Source organism: Pongo pygmaeus, chromosome 2 (assembly GCF_028885625.2).
Source record: "Pongo pygmaeus isolate AG05252 chromosome 2, NHGRI_mPonPyg2-v2.0_pri, whole genome shotgun sequence".
NCBI classification, from domain to species: domain Eukaryota; kingdom Metazoa; phylum Chordata; class Mammalia; order Primates; family Hominidae; genus Pongo; species Pongo pygmaeus.
Window position 1 is genome coordinate 54439576 of NC_085930.1, and position 20622 is coordinate 54460197.

Here is a 20622-nt window from a genome sequence, read left to right on the forward strand (position 1 = left end):
AGATGGTGATGGGGGTAGGAGGGAGGTGATAGCTGAGATAAGGAGGTCTAGATGAAAGCTGCTTAAGAAGCAATTTCTTTTATTTTTTATTTTTTATTTTTTTGGAGAGACGGAGTCTCAATATGTTGCCCAGGCTGGTCTCAAACTCCTGGACTCAAGTGATCCTTCCACCTTGGCCTCCCAAAGTGCTGGGATTACAGGCGTGAGCCACTGCACCCAGCCAGAAAACAACTTCATTTATAGGTACCCTCCTCAGCTCCACACTTTTTGTTACCCCAACAGACAACTAATTTTATTCTCTGGAGAGGTAAAAGAAGTGTCTGTGGACTATGGCACCTGAGGCACAGTTACAAGTAAGGGTATTGTTCCAAATAAAGTGAATGCATGCTTCCTGAGTGCTTGAAGCCTTTCACCTACTGAGCTTGAAGAGTGCTGGTAGAAGGCCTTTTCCCTCCACAAATGAAATGAGAAGTCTTCTCTTGAAAATCTGACCAGCCCAAGAGAAACTAAAGGTACTGAGATAAGGGCTACCAATAAGCTCAATAAGACCATCATGCCATGAAACTCCGTTGGTAAGTCCTACCCACAAGCTTTTAGACCCTCCCCTTAAAAATGAAGAGTACATCGAGGATTAAACTTCACCTGAAGAATGGCTAACATTAAGGAAGGGAAGAAAACCAACTAGAGAAGGTAATTTAGAAGAGATTATCAGGGGAGAAAATGTAATGTACTCAAAGATTTAAGAGATAACATTGTAAATAAGAAACATTATAGCATAAATTAAATATTATAAAGAAAAACTCATTATAAGAAATGTCAAAAAACAAAACTACCACCACTAGCCTTAGAAAGAGAAGAAAATCTACCGGCCGGGCACGGTGGCTCACGCCTATAATCCCAGCACTTTGGGGGGCCGAGGGGGGCGGATCACGAGGTCAAGAGATCGAGACCATCCTGGCCAACATGGTGAAACCCCGTCTCTATTAAAAATATAAAAATTAGCTGGGCGCGCTGGCGGGTGCCTATAGTCCCAGCTACTCAGGAAGCTGAGGCAGGAGAATTGCTTGAACCCAGGAGGCGGAAGTTGCAGTAAGCCGAGATCACGCCATTGCACTCCAGCCTGGGCGACAGAGCGAGACATCGTCTCAAAAAAAAAAAAAAAAAAAAAAAACTATCTATGAGACAAAGAAAAAAAATCCTTAGAAATTAAGAACATAATGGCAAAAATGAAAAAAATTTTGGAATCAAAAGACAAAGGTGAGAAAATCCTCCAGAGAAATACAGCAAAAAAAAAAAAAAAAAAAAAAAAAGGGAAAAGGTAAGAAAATTAGAGAAGCAATCAAGAAGGTCCTACATCTAAATAACAAACATTTCAGAAATAAGACAACAGAGAAAAAGGATAGAGGAAAATGGTAAAAAATAATTCAATGAAATTTCCAAAAAGCTGCTAGTATGATTTCTTAGATTCAAAGGACTAGTTAGCATGATGAAGAAAAAAAGACCTATATGAAATTATACTATCAAAAAATTTCAGAATAGGGGAGAAAGGGAGGGAAGGTGGGGTGAGGGGAAGGGAAATGAGAAACAGATCACATACAAAGGATCAGGAATCAGAATAGCTTTAGACTTGTGAACCACGTATAAGCTAAAAAGCAATAAACCAATGTCTTCACAATTTTGAAGGGAAATTATTTTCAGCCTAGAATTCTATATCCAGCAAAACTATCAATCAGATAAGAGAGATAAAAAGACATTTTCAATAAATTTACCTTCCATGTATCATTTCTTAGGGAGCTACTGAATGATTTATTCCAAGAAAAAGATGGCACAAAACCAAGAAAAGGAATACATAGAATAGATGAAATAGGAGATCTAATATAGGAGAAAGGTGAAGGGAAATATTCTGGGATAGAAAGGGTATCCTAGGAGTACAGGGCCACTGGTTGATATAGGAGCAAATCAGGTACTCCAGGAGAATTTTCTTCCTGAAGATGAAATTGATGGGAATAAACATCTTGAAAGGAGATGTGGACAAATGGCAGTAAATCTGAGGTTAAATTACATTAAGTACAAAGAAAACTAAGGAACAACAATAACAAAAACAGTTATTAATCTGGGAAAAACAGAAAGACTCAGGAAAATAAAAGTAACATGTCTCTAATGCTCTAGTAGCATTTGTAGTCATAAAAATGTAACTCTGAATTGATTTAACCAAAATTAAAATTAAATTACATCAAGAAAATGAGGAAGGGGTTTGTATTAAAATGTGCACACACTGGCCGGGTGCAGTGGCTCACGCCTGTAATCCCAACACTTTGGGAGGCCGAGGCAGGTGGATCACGAGGTCAAAAGATTGAGACCATCCTGGCCAACATGGTGAAACCCTGTCTCTACTAAAAATACAAAAATTAGCCAGGTAAGGTGGCATGCACCTGTAGTCCCAGCTACTCGGGAGGCTGAGGCAGAAGAATCCCTTGAACCTGGGAGGCAGAGGTTGCAGTGAGCTGAGATGGCGCCACTGCACTCCAGCGTGGCAATAGAGCGAGACTCTGTTTCAAAATAAATAAATAAATACATACATACATACATACATAAATACATAAATAAAAAGTGCATACACTAACAGGGTTTACTGTGAAAGCAGGGAGAGTACAGAGAGCTAAACCCTGTTAGTGTAAAGAAAGTCAATAGTTGATGCAACAAAGAGCCAAAAATGCAATATAAGCATGATATTTACATACAGAGGAAATACTGAAAGAATAAGCTAAAAGGTTGAAAGCAAACTGCCTCAGAAGAAATGGGGTTGAGGTAGTGCTACTCTTAGCTTTTCCCACCAAACATTGTAGAATTTAGTGACTAATTAAATATGTGCCATATAACTTTATTTTTAACCCAAACCCCAAAACATATTTTTGTTTTGATTTAAGGTAAAAACATATTCCTTTATGCAATCTACTCACTCCTCTAGTCTAGATACTAGACTAGAGGTACCCTAGAATGGATCATCAGAAAGCTGTGTGCCTGGGACTGCATTTTAGCTCCTTGGAGTGGTAGTTTTAGTGAACTGGACATAATTCTTTTGCTCTGCACTTGCATTAAGGGACAGCTAAATAAAAACCCTAAAAAACACATTATTATATTTACTGTAGAGAAGTAATGGATGTTTCACAACTGCATAGTGTTGTCTTTATGGGAACACAGAAGAAATTTCTTACAGGCCTCAATACTTAAAGACTATTCTTGTCTTGAGTAGGTGATTTTTCTTTCTCCTTTTCTCCTAGACTACAAATACTGCAGTTCATGCATGTGGTTTTCATTCCCTCTTTCTAATGGCTAATAGAAACCTCAGAGCAAACTATGGATCCCTCTCACACAGTACAGGATATGGTGACTTCCCCTTGGGACACTAACCTTACTCCTGGTTTGATCTTTTTCTAGCCTATCCTCTTTTTCTCCTCCTTCTCAGTCCCTTTTATTTTATCTTGAAAAACTGTTTATATCTTTATATGCTACCCCAAGTCATTTTCAGAATGAGGAGAGTATAGATAAATACAGGCACCCTAGAGTTATGCCATCTGCTTAGTCAATTCTATGCTAAAGATGTACAAATAAGTATAAGACATGACACCAGGAGTTTGCAATCTAATTGGGGAAATAAAAAATAGTGTATAGAAATTAAGCATATATATATACACACACACACACACACAATAAGGCAATATGGGACAAATGATAAGTAAAATACTAGGGAAGTACAAAGGCAAAAGACAATCAGGCAATCACGAAATGTAAGAAGAGGATTTGAGCTCTGGAATGACCTTTAAATAGTGGGAAATAGATACTCAAAAAAGGAAAGCAATTGGGAGAACATTTTGGCTGCTGATGATAATATGGGTAAGTAGGAAGTACCAGGTGTGATTATTACATACTGAGTAGATCAGTTTGGCATGAATGAAGGGTATGAGTAGGGAGCAGTAAAAGGGAATGCTGGAAAGGTATGGATAAATTACAGGGTCTTGGCCAGGTGCGGTGGCTCATGCCTGTAATTCCAGCACTTTGGGAGCCGAGGCAGGTGGATCACTTGAGACCAGGAGTTTAAGATCAGCCTGGCCAATATGGTGAAACCCCATCTCTACTAAAAATAGAAAAATTAGCTAGGCATGGTGGTGCATGCCTGTAGTCCCAGCTACTTGGGAGGCTGAGGCAGGAGAATTGCTTGAACCTGGGAGGCGGAGGTTGCAGTGAGCCAAGATTGCACCACTGCACTCCAGCCTGGGTGAGACAGCAAGACTCCATCTCAAAAAAAAAAACAAAAACAAAAACAAAAATAAACAAACAAACAAACAAAAAAAACAGGGTCTTAAATGCCAGACTAAAGGGGGTTTGAATACTAAGTCTATTCTAAAGATAGTACAACTTTTAAATATTTTTGAGTAGTGCGGTAATACAGTAGAGTTTCAGAAAGACTTATATGGCCATGGTCTGAAAATACTGGTGAGATGAGAACCTGGAAGCAACATTATTACAACAGTTTAAGGGTAAAGTGTTACAGCTTATCTTAGGATGTTGAAGATGGAAAATAAAAATATTTGAGGCACATTGTGAATAAAGGAGTGATACATCTTGATGGTTAAATAAAATAAAATCACAGTTATGAGCCTTTGGGAACAGAATAATATGACTGTGAATTACAGAAACACGAAAATAAAAAAGTTGGCTTGGCTGTAACTATCCAGCAGACAAAAATGTGCAAAGTTTAGTGCCTAGTGTTTATAACAGATAAGAATAATAAAACAATTCACTGAATTAAACATAGTTAGCTAACTCAGAATCAATCCTAACAGCTCCATGAAAAAAGATTTTGACTTAGAAGATAATCAATACCAGCATATCATAAATTACAGCTTTGAGGCACATACCATCCTGATGAATAGAACCTTTTGCATTTATGGTCTGAAAAGACAGACAAAAGGCCAAGCTCCCAGGGCAAAGTCAGCTAAACTCAAATTATTTAAAAAATATAAACAAGTATGTGTATGTTAGAAGTCAAAACCATAAGTGAACAGAGAGGCTTTGTTCAGATTACAAAAGGGGAAAGACTGTCTATAAATATAGGATATTAAGTGAGATAGGAATGAATACAATTACCTACAATGAAAAGGAAAAACTCACTCTACAGTTAGGGGTAATAATCTTTTCACTAGAGCTAATCTTAAAAATTAGAATTTTCAGATTCTGGGTATGGGTCACATTTCAAAATGGAAAGCCTAGCCTTTCAAAACTCCATTTATTTCCTATTTGGCCTATTTTCCTACAAATACAAAGCCTTGATAGAGTTAACAGACTAGCATGAAAGTGAAGACAGTAATGTTGCAAAGTAGAATCCCCTAACAAGCCAAGAGTGGTGGCTCATGCCTGTAATCCCAGCTATTTGGGAGGCTGAGGCAGGAGGACTGCTTGAGCCTAGGAGCAGTAGAATCCCGACAACCTGGCTTGGCTCATACAGTTCCAGTTTTTGCCCCTGAATCTTGGGAGACCTGGATTAAACTCCTGGCTCCTACTAAAAGCTGTCAAATGTCAGCATTAGGAAGCCTCTTTAACTTTTTCTCCCATTGGAAATGTTGGGTATTAAAAGGAAGTGGGCAAATGGTTCAGCTTGCAAATAAAACTTTACTAAAAAGTCATTTAAACTTATTTAAAGAAACTCTTTTTACATTACTTTTTTTTATTTTTGACAAATTAGGGTTGAGTTATCCATGAGATGAACTGAGTCCTTTCTGCTCCAAATTCTACCAGATAATCTATTGCTAAATTGTAAGCAAGCCACTAAATGATCCTTATACTTCACTGTAAGAAGGCACTAGGTGGTCCTTTTACTTTCTTTCAGTTAAGCTATGACAAATTCTGGAAACATTTACATGTGTCTTTGTGTATATAAAATATATAAAACAGCTCTCCACCTCTTAGTCCTTTTATAACCAATGGAGAGTTTTGTGCCAAGGAAATTTCTGATTTTTTTTCTAATGGTATTGGCAGGTTTAGCAATTTAAATCATGTTTCTGTGTTTCTCTAAGACCAAACAGAACCTGTGGGATACATAATACTTCCCCTGAATGCCCAGATAATATGTATAAGAATGTGTTTATCCTTTTCTATAAAAATAAATTTAAAGAAAGGTTCAAAAACTCTTAAACAGATCAGAAAGAAAGAACTAGTTACTCACTAGTCTGTCTCTGTCATTTTGGAGTGAAGACATAGCTTTTTTTAAACTCTGTACTTCAGCCAGGCTGGTGGAAGGCTGAGCTGCAGACCTCTGCTTCCCTTCCTCTGACTTTCGAAATTTCTCCAGCTCATTCCACAGGTGATCTCTCTCATTCTGCAGACTGGCCATAGCCTTGGAAAAGGACTGCACTTGGTTATAAGAATCTTCTAGTTGTGAGGACAAGTGAAGCAGTTGCTCATCTTTGGATAGGAGCTGTTGGTTAAGTTTCTCAAGGTGAGACAAGCTGTTCTCTTCAGTGGAGTTCATTGAAAAGGCGGTTTCAGAAAGAAGAGCATCTCTCTCTCTGTTTAAGAGTCCCTGTTCTTTCAACTGTGCCAGTTCCTTCAGACTGGCATCATATTTCCTTTTCAGTTCATCAAGTTCCTCATTGGCATGATCTCTACTATTTTGCAAGGAACTCATAGACCTTCCAAAAGACTGAATTTGTGCTGTGAGACCTTTATTTTCTTTGGTGACCATGAGTAATTTCTGTTCCATCTCCACCAGATCTCTTGCTAGCTCTGCCACTCTCTCTTCTGCTGTTTCAGTTTCATTTCTCATTATCCCTGCATCATGATGAAGATGCTTTAATTCTTTCTTCAGTTTATCTTCAATTTCACCTACCTTCTTGGCAGCTTCCTTTTGAACACAAACCAATTCTTCTTCCAGTTCTGTAATTCTCTTTTGAGAGGAGGAAAACAAAGCACTTAACCTCTGTACCTCTTCTTCTTTTACTTTTAACTGGGCATGATAGAGTCCTAAAGTACCTTCTTCTTGCAAGGCTGTTACTTGTCTTGTTAGCTGGGATATAGATACTTTCAAACTCTCAATCTCTTTAGATAAATCTTGTTTCTCTTCTTGTAGGGCATTAAAGGACCTCTGCAGATCCTCATTTGCTTCCTCAGATTCCTTCAGCTTTTCTTCTAATTTAGCATATTTATTTTTCAGCTCCTTATTTTGCTGAAGTTGAGCTTCAAGAAGCTGCTTTTGTTGGCTGTCCTTTATTGATATCACTTGGTTCAGGTCTTCTCTATATTGGATCAGTTCTGCATCTAGCTTGGCATTCTCAGAATTGAGATCATCCATATGACTTCTCAAGCCTCGTATTTCTTCTTTAAGCTTATTATTCTCCGCAGCAGCCTCTTGGATGAGTTGGTCTTTTTCCAAGATTACAGAGAGATGTCGCTCTTCCAGCTGTTGATAGTCACCCACTATGCGGTCTCGATCATTTTGGAGAGAAGACATGGATTTAACAAAGGAATCCAACTGTGCCTTTTGCTGAATGTTTTCCTTTTTGATGGTTTTCAGTGTTTCCATAAGCTGATTGGTTTTATCAACAGCCTTTTTGTTCTCCTCTTCTAAAACAATATTCTCCTCTTCCTCCTGGGACAGCAGGTTTTCCAGCTCTTTAATTTCTTTATCATGTTGCTGACGCAGTTCAGCAATAGCTACTTGGATTGCCTCTTCCTTGCCAGAAAGCAGGCTTATAATCTTTTGTTCTTTCATATTTATTTCTTCATGCAGCCTACTGGTCAGTTCTCTGGAGGCCTGAAGATCAGTCTCCAGTTGTTCATAACTGAACTTAGAATTTTGAATATCAGCCTCTTGCTGCCTTATGATCCCTTCTAAGTTTTCTTTTTGTTCCTTACATTTTTCTAAAGAGTTACTTAAATCAGTCAACTGGTCTTTGAGAATCTTAAGTTCTGATTCCAACTTAGCTAATTCATTCTGAGAATTGTGGTATAGGTGGCGTGTCTCTTCTAGCTGGGACGAAAGTTCTTTGTTTTCCCCCTGTAGAGTATCACAGACCTTCTGCTGAAGCTGGACCTCTGTCTGGGCCTTGGACTCCCAAATCTGCTTGTCATGTTCAAGCCTGAAACAGAGAGAAGGTCATTAGTTACAGATTTCAAGAAAAAAAACTATGTTTCCCAAGGAACAAATACTATAACATGTACTCAATAGATTTACAAATGAATTAACATTCATAACAGGTGTTAAACGTTTTACTGAAGAGGTATTAATTCTCTGCACCTACATGTTTATCTACTGAGTGCTATGTATTAAAGGTATATCACACCTAAAGGTTCATATATTTAAGTCATAAACTCCAAAATATGTCACTTATTTTAGTGACATGGTTTTCAACACTGAAAAGTAACATTTTCTCCTATTTTATTCTACTTTGCTCCAGACAAGCTAATGTTTGGCTTCTCTAAGGGATAATCTTGATATGAAAGACAGTGAGGAAATCTATTTTAGAATAGAAAGGTCCTATTAGAAGTAAGGAATACAAAGGATGAGAGACATTGTTAGTTCTCGAGCTTAAAAAGTGATAGAAAATTTAAATTTGAGAAAAAATAACTCTAAGAGGTATATGCAGTATGAATTAATGTGGACTAAAGGAAGAAGAAAAGATGAGACTAGGCAATTAATTTGAGAGTACTGTGGTAAAAATCCAGGCAAGAGTAGTTGAAATGGAAATGAAAAGAAATACAGAGGCCAGGTGCAATGGCTCATGCCTGTAATCCCAGCACTTTGGGAGGCTGAGGTGGGTGGATCACCTGAGGTCAGGAGTTCGAGACCAGCCTGGCCAACATGGTGAAACCCCATCTCTACTAAAAATACAAAAAATTAGCTGGGCGTGTTGGTAGGCTCCTGTAATCCCAGCTACTCGGGAGGCTGAGGCAGGAGAATTGCTTGAACCCAGGAGGCAGAGGTTGCAGTGAGCCAAAATTGCACCCTGCACTCCAGCCTGGGTGACAGAGCAAGACTCCACCTTAAACAAAACAAAACAGAAGTACAGAAATCTCTCAATAGAAAGATGGGAAGAGAAGATGTGAACTTTTCATGTTCATGCAGTTGTAGCAGGATTGTTATTTGCCAAAAAAAGTCAGAAGTGAGAGAGAATGTATCTTCCGTGGAAATTTATGCCAAAATTAGTCCCATTGTCTAAAAGGAAACAGAAATAGTTTAGAGACTTTCTTTGCTTGAAGCTACCTCTGGAGGAGGAAAAATTCACTACTCATTTACCTGGAAATGTTAATCTTTAATTCCTCCATATGGATGGACATCTGTCTAAGTTGATCTTTTAGAACACTGCAATTATCTTCTTTGAGTCTAATTTCTTCTTCTTTGGTTTGAATCGCATCACTAAACTTCCTCTCCCATTTCTTAGCTTCATCTATCACCCTGTCGCGATCATCCTGGAGGGAAGACATGCTCTTAGTAAAGGCTGCAAGCTGGGCCACAGTACTGTCCAAGTTTTCCTGAAGTTGCTGAACTTCCTTGTCTTTCTTGTTCAAAGTAACCTGAATCTCTCCAATTGTCTCTTCCAAGTGGACTTTTTCTCTGTGCAAAGCATCCAGTTTCTCTTGCATATTCTTCTTCTCTTTCAGGTGCTTCTCTTCTGCCTGTTCCAGTCTTCGCTCAAGATCTTCATCCTTTTGTTTCATCTGGCTTTTAACTGATTCTTTATTTGACTGAAGTTCCTTTTTCAACTTGAGATTGTCTGCTAGGACCCTTGCTGCTTCACTTTGAGTGTCATCTAGCAGGACTTTGAAGCTAGCTAATTCTGCTTGTGCCTTTTTGCGGTGTTCAACTGCTTGAGCCAGATTTTCTTTGGTTATTTCCAAATCTTTTTGAGATTCAGTTTGAACAAATTCTAGAGCTTTAACAGTTCTCTCCAGAGCACTAATTTTCTCTTGATACCTGATGCAGTCCTTCTGTAGCTGCTTTACTTCTTGTTGTTTTTCTTTTAACAGTTCCTGAAGTTCCTTTGCGTGGCTTTTATTTCCAGGTTCTTTCTGAGCACCTTGTATTTTCTCCAAATATTCCTTTCGTATTTCTGATTCCACCTTAGTTTTTTCCTTAACTAACTGCTGCTTTTCTTCTTCCAATTCACTCACACACTTTTTAAGGTTCTTCATTTCAGATTCCAATAGCTCATTTTTTATTTGGGCATCTGTAACATCCTGACAGTAATTCCCAATGCTTCCATTAAGTTCTGCTAATTGATTCATAAGCCTCTCTTCCAAATCATCTTTCTCTTCTTCTGCTGTCTCCTTTAGTTTGGTAACTCTGGAGAGTTCTTCTTGGATTTGCTGATTTAACAAGTTCATTTTGGTTACTTCTTCCTGAAGCATTTTTAGTTCACCATCCTTTGTTGATATTTGACTCAGTAAGGCATTTTTCTCATTTTCTAAAGTCTGGCTAAATTCCTTGTTTTTCTGCTTCTCCTCCTCTAATCCAGCAATTCTTTCTTTGAGCTGATCAATCTGCTGTAGGTAGTTATTAATTTCATCATGTGAGCTGAAATCCTCACTTACAGCAGGGTTGGCACTGTTCGCTGATGGAACTGATTCTAAACATGCAGGTCTTGTGCTCATACTCAGAGAGTCTTGCTCTTCAGTCTCACCTGGTATAGACTGTGTTGCCTCTTCAGTGACATTCGTTTGGTTATCATGTTTCTCGGTGGCCTCTAGGTTAGCTTGTTTAGATACATTACCTTCTATCTGATGCTTTAAATCTTGAACCTCTTCACTTAGAGAGTCTTTCTCAGACATTAAAGACTGAAACTTCTTAGAAAGGGTTTCATACTCCATTTTGACCCTTTCAAGTTCTTCTTTCATGCTGGCATTGGAAGAAAGAAGTGTTTCCATACACTCTTTAGCTGTATCTCCTGCAGGGTGCACCTCTGCCCTAAGCCGGTAATTCTCTTCTTCCAGCTCTAGGATTTTCTGCTGTTTAGATTTAGCAAACTTTCTCATCTTTTCTTTCATTTCCTCCATTTCTTGCTCAGCTTCCTGCAACTGCTTTTCTGTCTCCTTCTTGTTTGCCTCTGTGCTTCTTAACTTGCCATACAGTTCTTGTTTCTCCTGCCTCACAGTTTCTACCACATGCTGAATCCTTTCTGCTTCATTACTAACATTCTCATAGGACTGCAGAAGAATTTCATACTCTTTTTGTAGCTCCTTGTGTTTCTCTTGCCACTCGGTACTTTCTGCAATCTTAGAAGATTTCAAAGATTCAATTTCCTTCACTAACTTTTCCTTGTCTTCAGTAAGACCCTCTAGAGCTAGTTTTAGACTTTCACAGGAGCCACTGAGACTTTGATTTTCCAATAAAGACCTGTCCACTTCTGTAATGAGTTTGTCTCTTTCTTCTTGAAGAAGAGCTAACCTTCCTAAGGCTGTATCTTTTTCTTTATTTTGAGCAGAAACTTGGCTTTCCACATCTGCCAGAGACTTGGTGAGACGTTCAATGGTACCTCTGGCCAAAGACAATTCCTCTTGGAGACTTTTGTTTTCTTTTAGTGCTTCTTTTCGGGAAATAAGGGCAGCTTGCAGTTTCCTTTGTATTTGTTGCTTTGCTCTACTTTCTTCTCCAATCTCTTCTGGTTTTTGCTTCATTTCACAAAGTTCCACCTGTAGCTGCTTTATCCTCTCACCATGCTCTTTGGCTTGCATTTCTAGCTGTGTATGCAGAGCCTTAATTAAATCTTCTTGTTCTGTTATCTCTGTCTGTATTTTAGTGAGAGCTGCTTCTTTCTCATTAAGTTGTCCAGAAAGATAGCTAACGTCTTCTTCCTTTTTGCTTATGAGTTTTTGCAGTTCATCTAGTTCAGGTTGCAATTCTCTTAGATGTTCTAGGCCAGCAATTTGTAGTTGGCTGCTTTCCAATTTCTGCTGCAGGCTTTCTGCACGGACTTCAGCTTCATGGGATGCTGTCTTTAGACTCTCGATTTCTAAACCCTGTTTATTTATCTGCTCTTGTAACTGAAATACCTCTTCTGATTTTTTAGTAAGCTCACTTGTTGTAGAACTAACTTTCAATTCTAACTCTACTTTCTCAGCCTCTATTTCCTTCAGCTGGGCCTTAATCTGGGCAACAGAAGTTCCGCCCTGCAGAGTACTCGCATCTTCAGAATGAGAAGGCCAGTCTGGGCACAAGTTGGACTCTAAAACAGGTTGAGTGTGATGCTGTTCTGTGGCTTTGAATAAAGGTTCTTCTAAACCTGGAGTGGGAGAACACGATTCCTGCTGGTCTGTGCTTGGGAGTTTTCCATCTATGGATTCCCTTACTTGAATCTGGAGTTGCCTTAGCTGGTCTCCAATATTCTCATTTTCCTTGCTTTGCTCATCAAACCATTCTTGCAAGCGATTATAGTCATCTTTCTGTTGCTTTAGCTCCTCCCTGAGATGTCTTTCTTTCTCCTGTGCCTTTTTAAGAATTGCCTTGCGGGAGGTTAAGGCTTCCTGTAGCTTCTTTTGAAGTTGCTCCTTTTCTTTTTCAAGGGCCAGTATCTTTTCTTCTAGTTCTGGTTTCCAGTGTTCACTACTACCTGTACAAGGTGGACTTATCACCACTGTTTCCTTTACAAGTGCTACAGAGTCCCCATCACTTGCATCCGTGTTACTTGTGGTTAACTTCTGGATAATTGCTTGGTTTTCACTGATTTCTGCTTGGAGCAAATCTATTTGGTTTGTTTTATCTTGCAAGGTCTGATTCATCTGTTTGACCACAGCCTGTAATTGCTCTTCAGCTGCCATCTTTTCTTCCAAATCCTTCCTTATATGCTCTAGTTCCACTTCTTTCTCAGATATTGTCTGTTTTAAATAAATTTCTATTTCTTGGCACTTAGAAGTCACACATTTTTCTGAGTATTCTTTGTTTTCTTTATCTTCTTCCACTTCTCCCCTCTCACTCTCACTGAGTGAGATTTCTTTCTTAGATTCATCTTTCAAGTTGGCTAATTCCTCTTCCAATCTACTGACTCTTTGCAGAAGCTCCTTTCTGTTAATAAGAGCTGCCTGGAGCTTTCTCTTTCTCTGCTCATTTTCTTTCTTCAGAAGGTCAAATTCATGCTGAAGTTCTTCCTTACTTATTTGTCTTGCTGGGCTCATCTCACTATAATTTTGTTTAAGGTCAGAAGCAACTTCATTATCTTCTTCCACCTGCTCTTTTTTTGCTTCCTCCGCTCTGGATAATAAATTTAGCTGTTCTTTAAGAGTCTTAATTTCAACCCCAAGAGAAAACTTCTCTTCATTAAGCTGAACCATTTTCTCAGTCATACTAAAGCTGATTTCTGTCACTTGTTGATCCTTCTCCTCGATGGTTTGTTGGAGGGTTTCCACATCTCTCTTTTTCTCTAGTAAGAGCTGATCCATTTTTGCTATTTCAAGTTCCTTCTGTGAAAGAGCCTGGGACAGTTCTTCCACCTTACTTAAGATATGCCTCACACGTTCTGCCCCCTCAAGCACTTCACTTTCCTTATTTTGCAGCTGGCTTTGAAGGCTTCTTATCAGGGTACTCTGCTCAGAAAACTGAAGCTGCACATCATCCAGTTCATTCTGTAAAACTTCAATTTTCACATCTTTAGATTTGGCTTCTATGCTGAGACTATGGATCTGTTCAGTGAGCAGATTGTCATGGGCAGTTTGGCTTTCATAATCAAGTCTTCTTTGCCTTTCTGCTTCTGCAAGGTTCATTTCCAGTTGCTTTACCTGAGCCCTCAATTCTGTTACTATGCTAAGTTCCTTCACCTGAGAGAGAAGCTGGTCTCTTTCTTCAGACAAAGCAGTGAATGCACTGCGGTTGTTGTCAGCATTTTTCTTAAACTCCTCAATCAACTGGTTTAGGTTGCTAATTTCCTTAGCTTTCTCATCTAAATTTTTCTCATAGATTTCTTGTACTTTATGAAAGTTTAGCTCAAGCTCCAAAATTTGACTTTTTAACCTTTCCAACTCATCCTGATGACACTGACCAATATCTGGTACAGCAGAAAGGGATTTATTACCATCCTGCTTTGTTGATTTCAATTCTACTCCAGCATCATTTAAAGATATTTCCTCAGATGTTCTACTTTGATGTTCAGTGCTCGCCTGTTCTTTTTCAACTGCTGGAAGACTGCTCTCTTCATTTGGCATTAAGGGAAAATCTTGCCCTGTATCTTCAAGAAATACTTTCATTTTAATTGGAGCTATTCCCTCACCCTCCATCTGTTTCATTTCTTTCTGGTCAAGGACCTCATGATCTCCTTCCTCAGCCCTTTTCCCCTGGAGCTGTAATTTAAGAAATGCAATTTCCTCTTGAGCTTCTTTCATTTCCAACAATAAAACAGATAATTCTTTATGTTTCTGAGAAAATGTGTTTTCTAGAACATCTTGTCCACTTTCCTCAGCAGAAGAGCTCCTCTTGTTGGCAATATCAACAATGCTGATCTATTTTTAAAAAAGAAAAAAAAAAGCTGTAATCAAATGTTTTATAACATTAAAAGAATAGCCCAACTAAAAACTTGTATTTCATCTTCTAAAACTTCAGACTTTTTAGTCAAAACCTTCTTTGTACTATAACACTGCTAAATCCTTTTAAAATCAGTTTGTATCTCCCAACTGGACCTCCAAGGGCACTCTGCAAATCCCGCACTGAAGTCAAGCCCTATTCAAAAGACCTAAGGAAATCTGGAATTCATTTTCTAGATATTCCTTACATAAGAAGCTTTTTTTCCTTCAGAATAAAACTCCTAATTGATTGTTTTAAAAAAGTAAGCAGATACTTTTGTTAGGAAGCCACATTATTCCTCAAGGGCATGTATGATTCTATCACTGACTTACTGATTAGAAAAACACAGCTAACTAAACACAATGCAGCTCACAATACTCTTAAATCAACAGAATGATACTAAGCAACCATACACTTCTTATAGTAATTTTCAGATTATTAAAAGGATCATTCTCCAAAGATCCCTTTTTATTTAATTTTAGTAAAGCTGTGCCAATCTTATCTAATCTCTTCACTGAGAAACTTTTCCAAGATGAACAAAGAAGCTGAGATAGATGATAACCCAGTATAAAAAAATGGGTTATCAAATCCCAAATTAGTAGCTACTGTATTTGTGTTGCTTTAGAACAATGAATTCTAATATTCAGAAACAAGTAACAATAAATGAGATATAATAACCATTATGAATCTCTTTAATAGATCTCACTCTATAGGTAATGTACTTCTCTGGCAACACTAGAAAATTATAGACGTGTTTTCATATGAAGCTACCTTCTCTTAATCTAGTTCATGTTCTAGTTATATTAAGAACACATCACTTACCTCACTGACTTCTCTATCTGCCTCCCCAGTTCTATTCTGAGCCTCCAGGAGAGTAATCTGAGAAGACAGCTTTTCTGAAAGTCACAAAATAAATATCTTTAGAAGATATATGTGGAGTGTGTGAAAAAACAGGATTGCATGTGAAGCTATTTGAATTGCATGAAATAATTTTTTAAAAAATAAAATAGTTTGGGAGAGGTGAAAGCCTTATTAAAATAAAGAAGTGGCAAGAGGATATGATTACATGAGATATAAGATAGAACAGTACTAGGTGATGATAATGAACCTGAGTGAAGTATACTAAATAGTGGAAGGTTTGAAAGGAGAAGGATGCCAGGATGCAGGACATAAAGCAGTTATTTCTGTGGCATAATCAGGAACTTCTAGGACAATACATATAATTTATCCATAATCCTGCTATGTTTGTAATATATATTTTGCATTAATATAGCACTTACAATGTTCTTCAATGTTCATAAAGATATCAAATTTCAGCACTAAAAGGGAGCTATCCTATCTCCTCAATGATCATATAAGGAAACAAAGAAATGACACGACCCAAAAGGTTACGCAGCTAGTTCAGGGAGCTGGGATTAGAATCCAAGTCTTTGGAGTTTTAACCCAAGTTCTGTGACAATGTGTATATATTGAGCATCAATATCAATATCCTCAAGAAGCTTATATTCTTCCTGAGAAGATAGATACACCAAAGGAAAAAATATATATATTTTTTACACTGTATCCAAATGTCTTAATGTGACCTACAGGAACCCTCATGCTTTGACCCTACTAATTCTCCAACCTCCTCTTCTTGTATTGCCCCCTTTTTGTTCACTCTGCTCCAAAAACACTGGTCTGTTTTCTCTTCTGCAAACTTATCAAGTTCATTCACACCTGAGGACATTTGTACTGCTTTTTTCTCTGCCTGGAATGCTCTTTGCTTAGCTTCTTTGCATGGCTGTCCCCTTTTCATCATTCAGGTTTAAAGTCCTCGGAAAGGCCTACTGTCACTACTCTAATTCTGCGTTCCTCTTCTCCAAGGCATACTTGAAATACCCTGTTTTATTTTTAGCCTAATACTTATCATTCTCTGAAATTTTCTTCTGTGTATAAACAGGTTTGTAGTCTGTCTTCCCCTCCAATATGTTCATAGCTATATCCCCAGCAACTAGAATAGTGCCTGGCACATAGGAAAGGCACCATAGATGAGACAAGGGAATTCAAGACAGTATATATGTTCAGATGTTTCACAAGATTACTTGAAAAAGGAGTACAGTGGTAGAAATGTCAGTGCAAAAGGTGAGTTGAAAACAACATGACATACAAGGTAAAAGTAATCTATAAGGCCAGACACAAAAACCAATACAGAAAACCTTAAGGTCAGTGATCCCTGCAGGAAAGAGCAAAGGAATGGAACCCATATAATACCTCCAAACCATGTGAAGCCACATGGACAGGATACAGACTGTTTGCAAAACTGCAAAATAAGTATCATGGATAAGGTCTCAAAGAAGTGCTCTGAATGGGTTAAATAATGAGCTGAATTTGTGGTGTTCTTTACTTATTAGAAATAGTGGGAATCGTCTAATACAAGTGCATAAGCTTCCATTTAGATCTAAGTGGAAAACTGTAAAATGGTTAAGTTAGAAATACTGGCTCTAGAGTTTAATAAAAGTTTTACAACCTTTACTTGCTATTCATTCTCACTCCTAGATGATAAAGGGTAGTAGTCAGTTAAAGATGAATTAGATCAATAAAGCATTAACGACACGCTACTAAATCCATAAAGGCTACATGAAGCATATAAGTGGAAGGAGACGCGTCTTCATTCTCACTAACTGTTCACACACAATCCAATAGGATAAAATGCTATGTTCAGTTCAATCCAACAAAACTTTATTCAGTAGCCATTATTTGCCAGGTAGTATACTAGTTTTGGGTAAAGCAAAGATGGAAAAAAAAATGGCCCCTGCCCTTGAAGAGCTTATATTTAAACTTTGAAGAGCTTATAATATAGTGAAAAAGACAAACATACAAACAGATCATTTTAATACAATGTTAAAAGTATACAAGGATGTTATGGAAGCACAAAAAAAAATCATTTAACCCAACTTTTGGGGATCAATACAAAATTCCTGAAAAAGATAATGTGCTAGTCGAGGCCTGAAAGATGAGTAAGAATCATCCAGACTAAAGGAAAGGAGCAGGATTCTAAGCAGGGTACAGCACGAGCATAAACCACTCACTCACAACATAGTTTCTACCTTTAAACCTTTTTACTGATCTCTGTTACCTCATCCCACAAATTTATTACCAGAATGTCCTTTCTTTCTTCATTTTACCTATTTTAAAAATCATCTTATTAAGGTCCTGTTCAAGCCATACTTCCTATAGGATATGATGACCATTCCAAAATGATTATGAGTTATAAAGAAATCCTGCAGCATGTATAGTCCATATTGCAAAATGTTGTACTTATGTAAACACTGATACTATGCTCTAATTGTTTAATGTGTATTATCTTTGATAGTTACCAGCTCTATTATCTAAATCTTTATTATCATGGAATCAGAGAATTCTACATGTTATACATAATTAGTGATAAAAGTAGAGGCACTTGTGGGATAAGAAGACAGAGAATTATGGTTTTCTTTTATACATACCATTCTCAGCTTTCAGCTCCTCCAGCTCTATAGAACTAAGGAGCAAGGCTCCCTTTTCATTCTCTAGTTCTACCACTCTCTTCTGTAAAGAAGCAATATTCTCCTCAGTGACTGCCTAAATTGTAGAAAGACAACAAATTAATGATTCTCCAGTAGAAAATTCTCACACTAACGCCCAGATAGCCTCCAGCATTTTTGTCTTCTAGAAGTTCTCCAGCCATGAAAATACTTTAAAAATAACATCTACTTATCTGCCTAGGTAATCTTTGAAGAAAAGTGTTTTATCTAAAGATTTAGAAAAAGAAATAAAATATTTCACACAAATATCAAGTTCATTGGCTTTTAAATTTAAGATTGAAGCCTGGATTACAAAGATAGAAATCCCAAGTCTATAGCATAAGAAAGAACATTTTCAGGTTCACAAACAAATAGTATTAAAAGATTAGATTAATGCCACCAAGTAACATGGTCTCTCTCCTGAAGGAGAATGAACATGAAGAGAGGTTCCACAAAGAGGAATAGAGGCAAAGGAATACGTACCTCTTAAGAAAGGAAGAAGATTTATACATTTTTTTTTTTTTTCCAAGTATAATAAAAATTCCCTTGGCTTAATTTATACATCCAGAATTTTTGGTTTTCCTAAGGATAGGCATATATCTAATTATGCCACATCTTTAGTTTTATGTCTTTATATATTTTTTTTATTCCCCATGGATATTATTCTATAAAATTTTCATATAATTGTAGAATTTTTAAGCCATGAGGGTCTTTACAGCATACTTGACCCCAAAATCTTCATTCGATGTTTAAAATAAATAGCAAGGGATGAATTTAGGGTTTTTATGGCTTTTATCTTGAGGGAAGTTCCCAGTTTGCAGTATACAGGGCAAGTAAAATTCCAATAGAATAGCCACAGATATTTCTGGCTTGAAGAATGAGAAGAGTTTGGGACAAACATAGCTGCCAGGATGTGAGGAGGGAGATCGGAGAGAAGAAAAAGAGTTAGGAAGGAGGAGCCCTGAATTCTGTGTATAAACTTAGCTGAAATTTCTGGCTGAACAATGGCACAATGTATTTGTTGGACTGACTTAAAGCAGCCCAGCTAAGGCAAAAATAACTGAACTGAGTTTTGATGCCTCTCTCTCATAGGCCAGAGTTTGGGGTTTGAGTCCAACTTACTCTCTGATAAAAAGTAATTGAAATTTTAGAAATAATAAAATAGAATCTTGAGAACAAAACACAACATCCAGAATTCAAAACAAAGTCATTCACGCATAAAGAAAGTGTGACCCATTGTCAACGAAAAAAAATGTAATCAACAGGTTCTAGCCATAAAATGATGCAGATTTTGTAAGTAGCAAACAAGAATTTTAATAAAGAAGCTATTATATCTATGCTTAGGCCATAAATGAATATGCTCATAATGAATGAGAAGAAAGGAAATCTTAGTAAAACAAAAAAAAATAATGAACCAGTTTGAAATTCTAGAATGAATAAACATATTATCTGAAATGAAAATTTCAATGTGATAGGTTTAACAGTAGAATACAGACGACAGAAGAAAGTCTTGGTGAATTGAAGACGATAAATCAACTGAAATTATCCAATCTGAAGACAGAAGAATTAAAAAAATTGAAAAAAAATGAATACAACCTCAGGAACACGTGGGACAATATTAAAAGGTTCAATATACGTGTAATTGGAGTACCAGAAGAGACGAGGGACAGAATGGGAAGAAAAAAATATTTTAAGAAATGGCCAAAAATTTCTCAAACATAATGTTATATATGTAAGAAACTCAACAAAAGCAAGCAAGAAAATGACAACGAAAACTATAACTAAGTACATCATAGACAAGGATAAAAGGAAAGTCTTAAAATCTCCATGGAAAAATGACACTTTACATACAGAGGAACAATAATTCGAATGACTACTGACTAATTGTTAGGGAAAAAATATAGGTCAGAAGAGGGACACACCTTCTTTAAAGTACTGAAAGAAAGGCTGGACGCAGTGGCTCATGCCTATAATCCCAGCAGTTTGGGAGGGCGAGGCAGGTGGATCATCTGAGGTTGCGAGTTCAAGACCAGCTTGACCAACACAGAGAAACTCCGTCTCTACTAAAATACAAAATTAGCCAGGCGTGGTGACTCATGCCTGTAATCCTAGCTACTCAGGAGGCTGAGGCAGGAGAATCGCTCGAACCCAGGAGGCACAGGTTGCAGTGAGCCGAGATTGTGCTATTGCACCCCAGCCTGGGTGACAAGAGCGAAACTCCATCTCAAAAAAAAAAAAAAAAAAAGTTCTGAAAGAAAAATTGTCAATCCAGAATTATAATATCCAGTAGCAAATATCATTCAAGAATAAAAGTAAAATAAAGACATTTTTAGATAAGAAAAAAACTAAGAAAATTTTTTCACAGACAGACCTATACTATAATATTATGGGTTGTTGTAGAGGCTGAAGAAAATGGTATCAAATAGATATCTGATCATCAGAGAGGAAAGGGCATTACAAATGGTAAATATGTGTATAAATGTTAAGGTCAATATTTTCCTCTTAATGTCTTTCAAATATATATAACCATTTTAAGCA

General features: G+C 37.3%; 1 protein-coding gene across 26 annotated transcripts in view; it reads right to left on the reverse strand.

Moving 5' to 3' along the window:
- The window catches only part of GOLGB1 (golgin B1), a 95741-nt gene that overhangs the window by 24724 nt on the left and 50395 nt on the right, over positions 1–20622 (reverse strand). For all 26 annotated transcript variants that reach the window (XM_054481083.2, XM_054481081.2, XM_054481074.2 and 23 more), the window contains 4 exons: positions 18028–18142; positions 15365–15438; positions 9293–14481; positions 6224–8135 (listed from right to left, as the gene is read on the reverse strand). In XM_054481083.2, the coding sequence (XP_054337058.1) occupies positions 6224–8135; positions 9293–14481; positions 15365–15438; positions 18028–18142 (7290 nt within the window). The remainder of the gene's footprint in view (positions 1–6223; positions 8136–9292; positions 14482–15364; positions 15439–18027; positions 18143–20622) is intronic.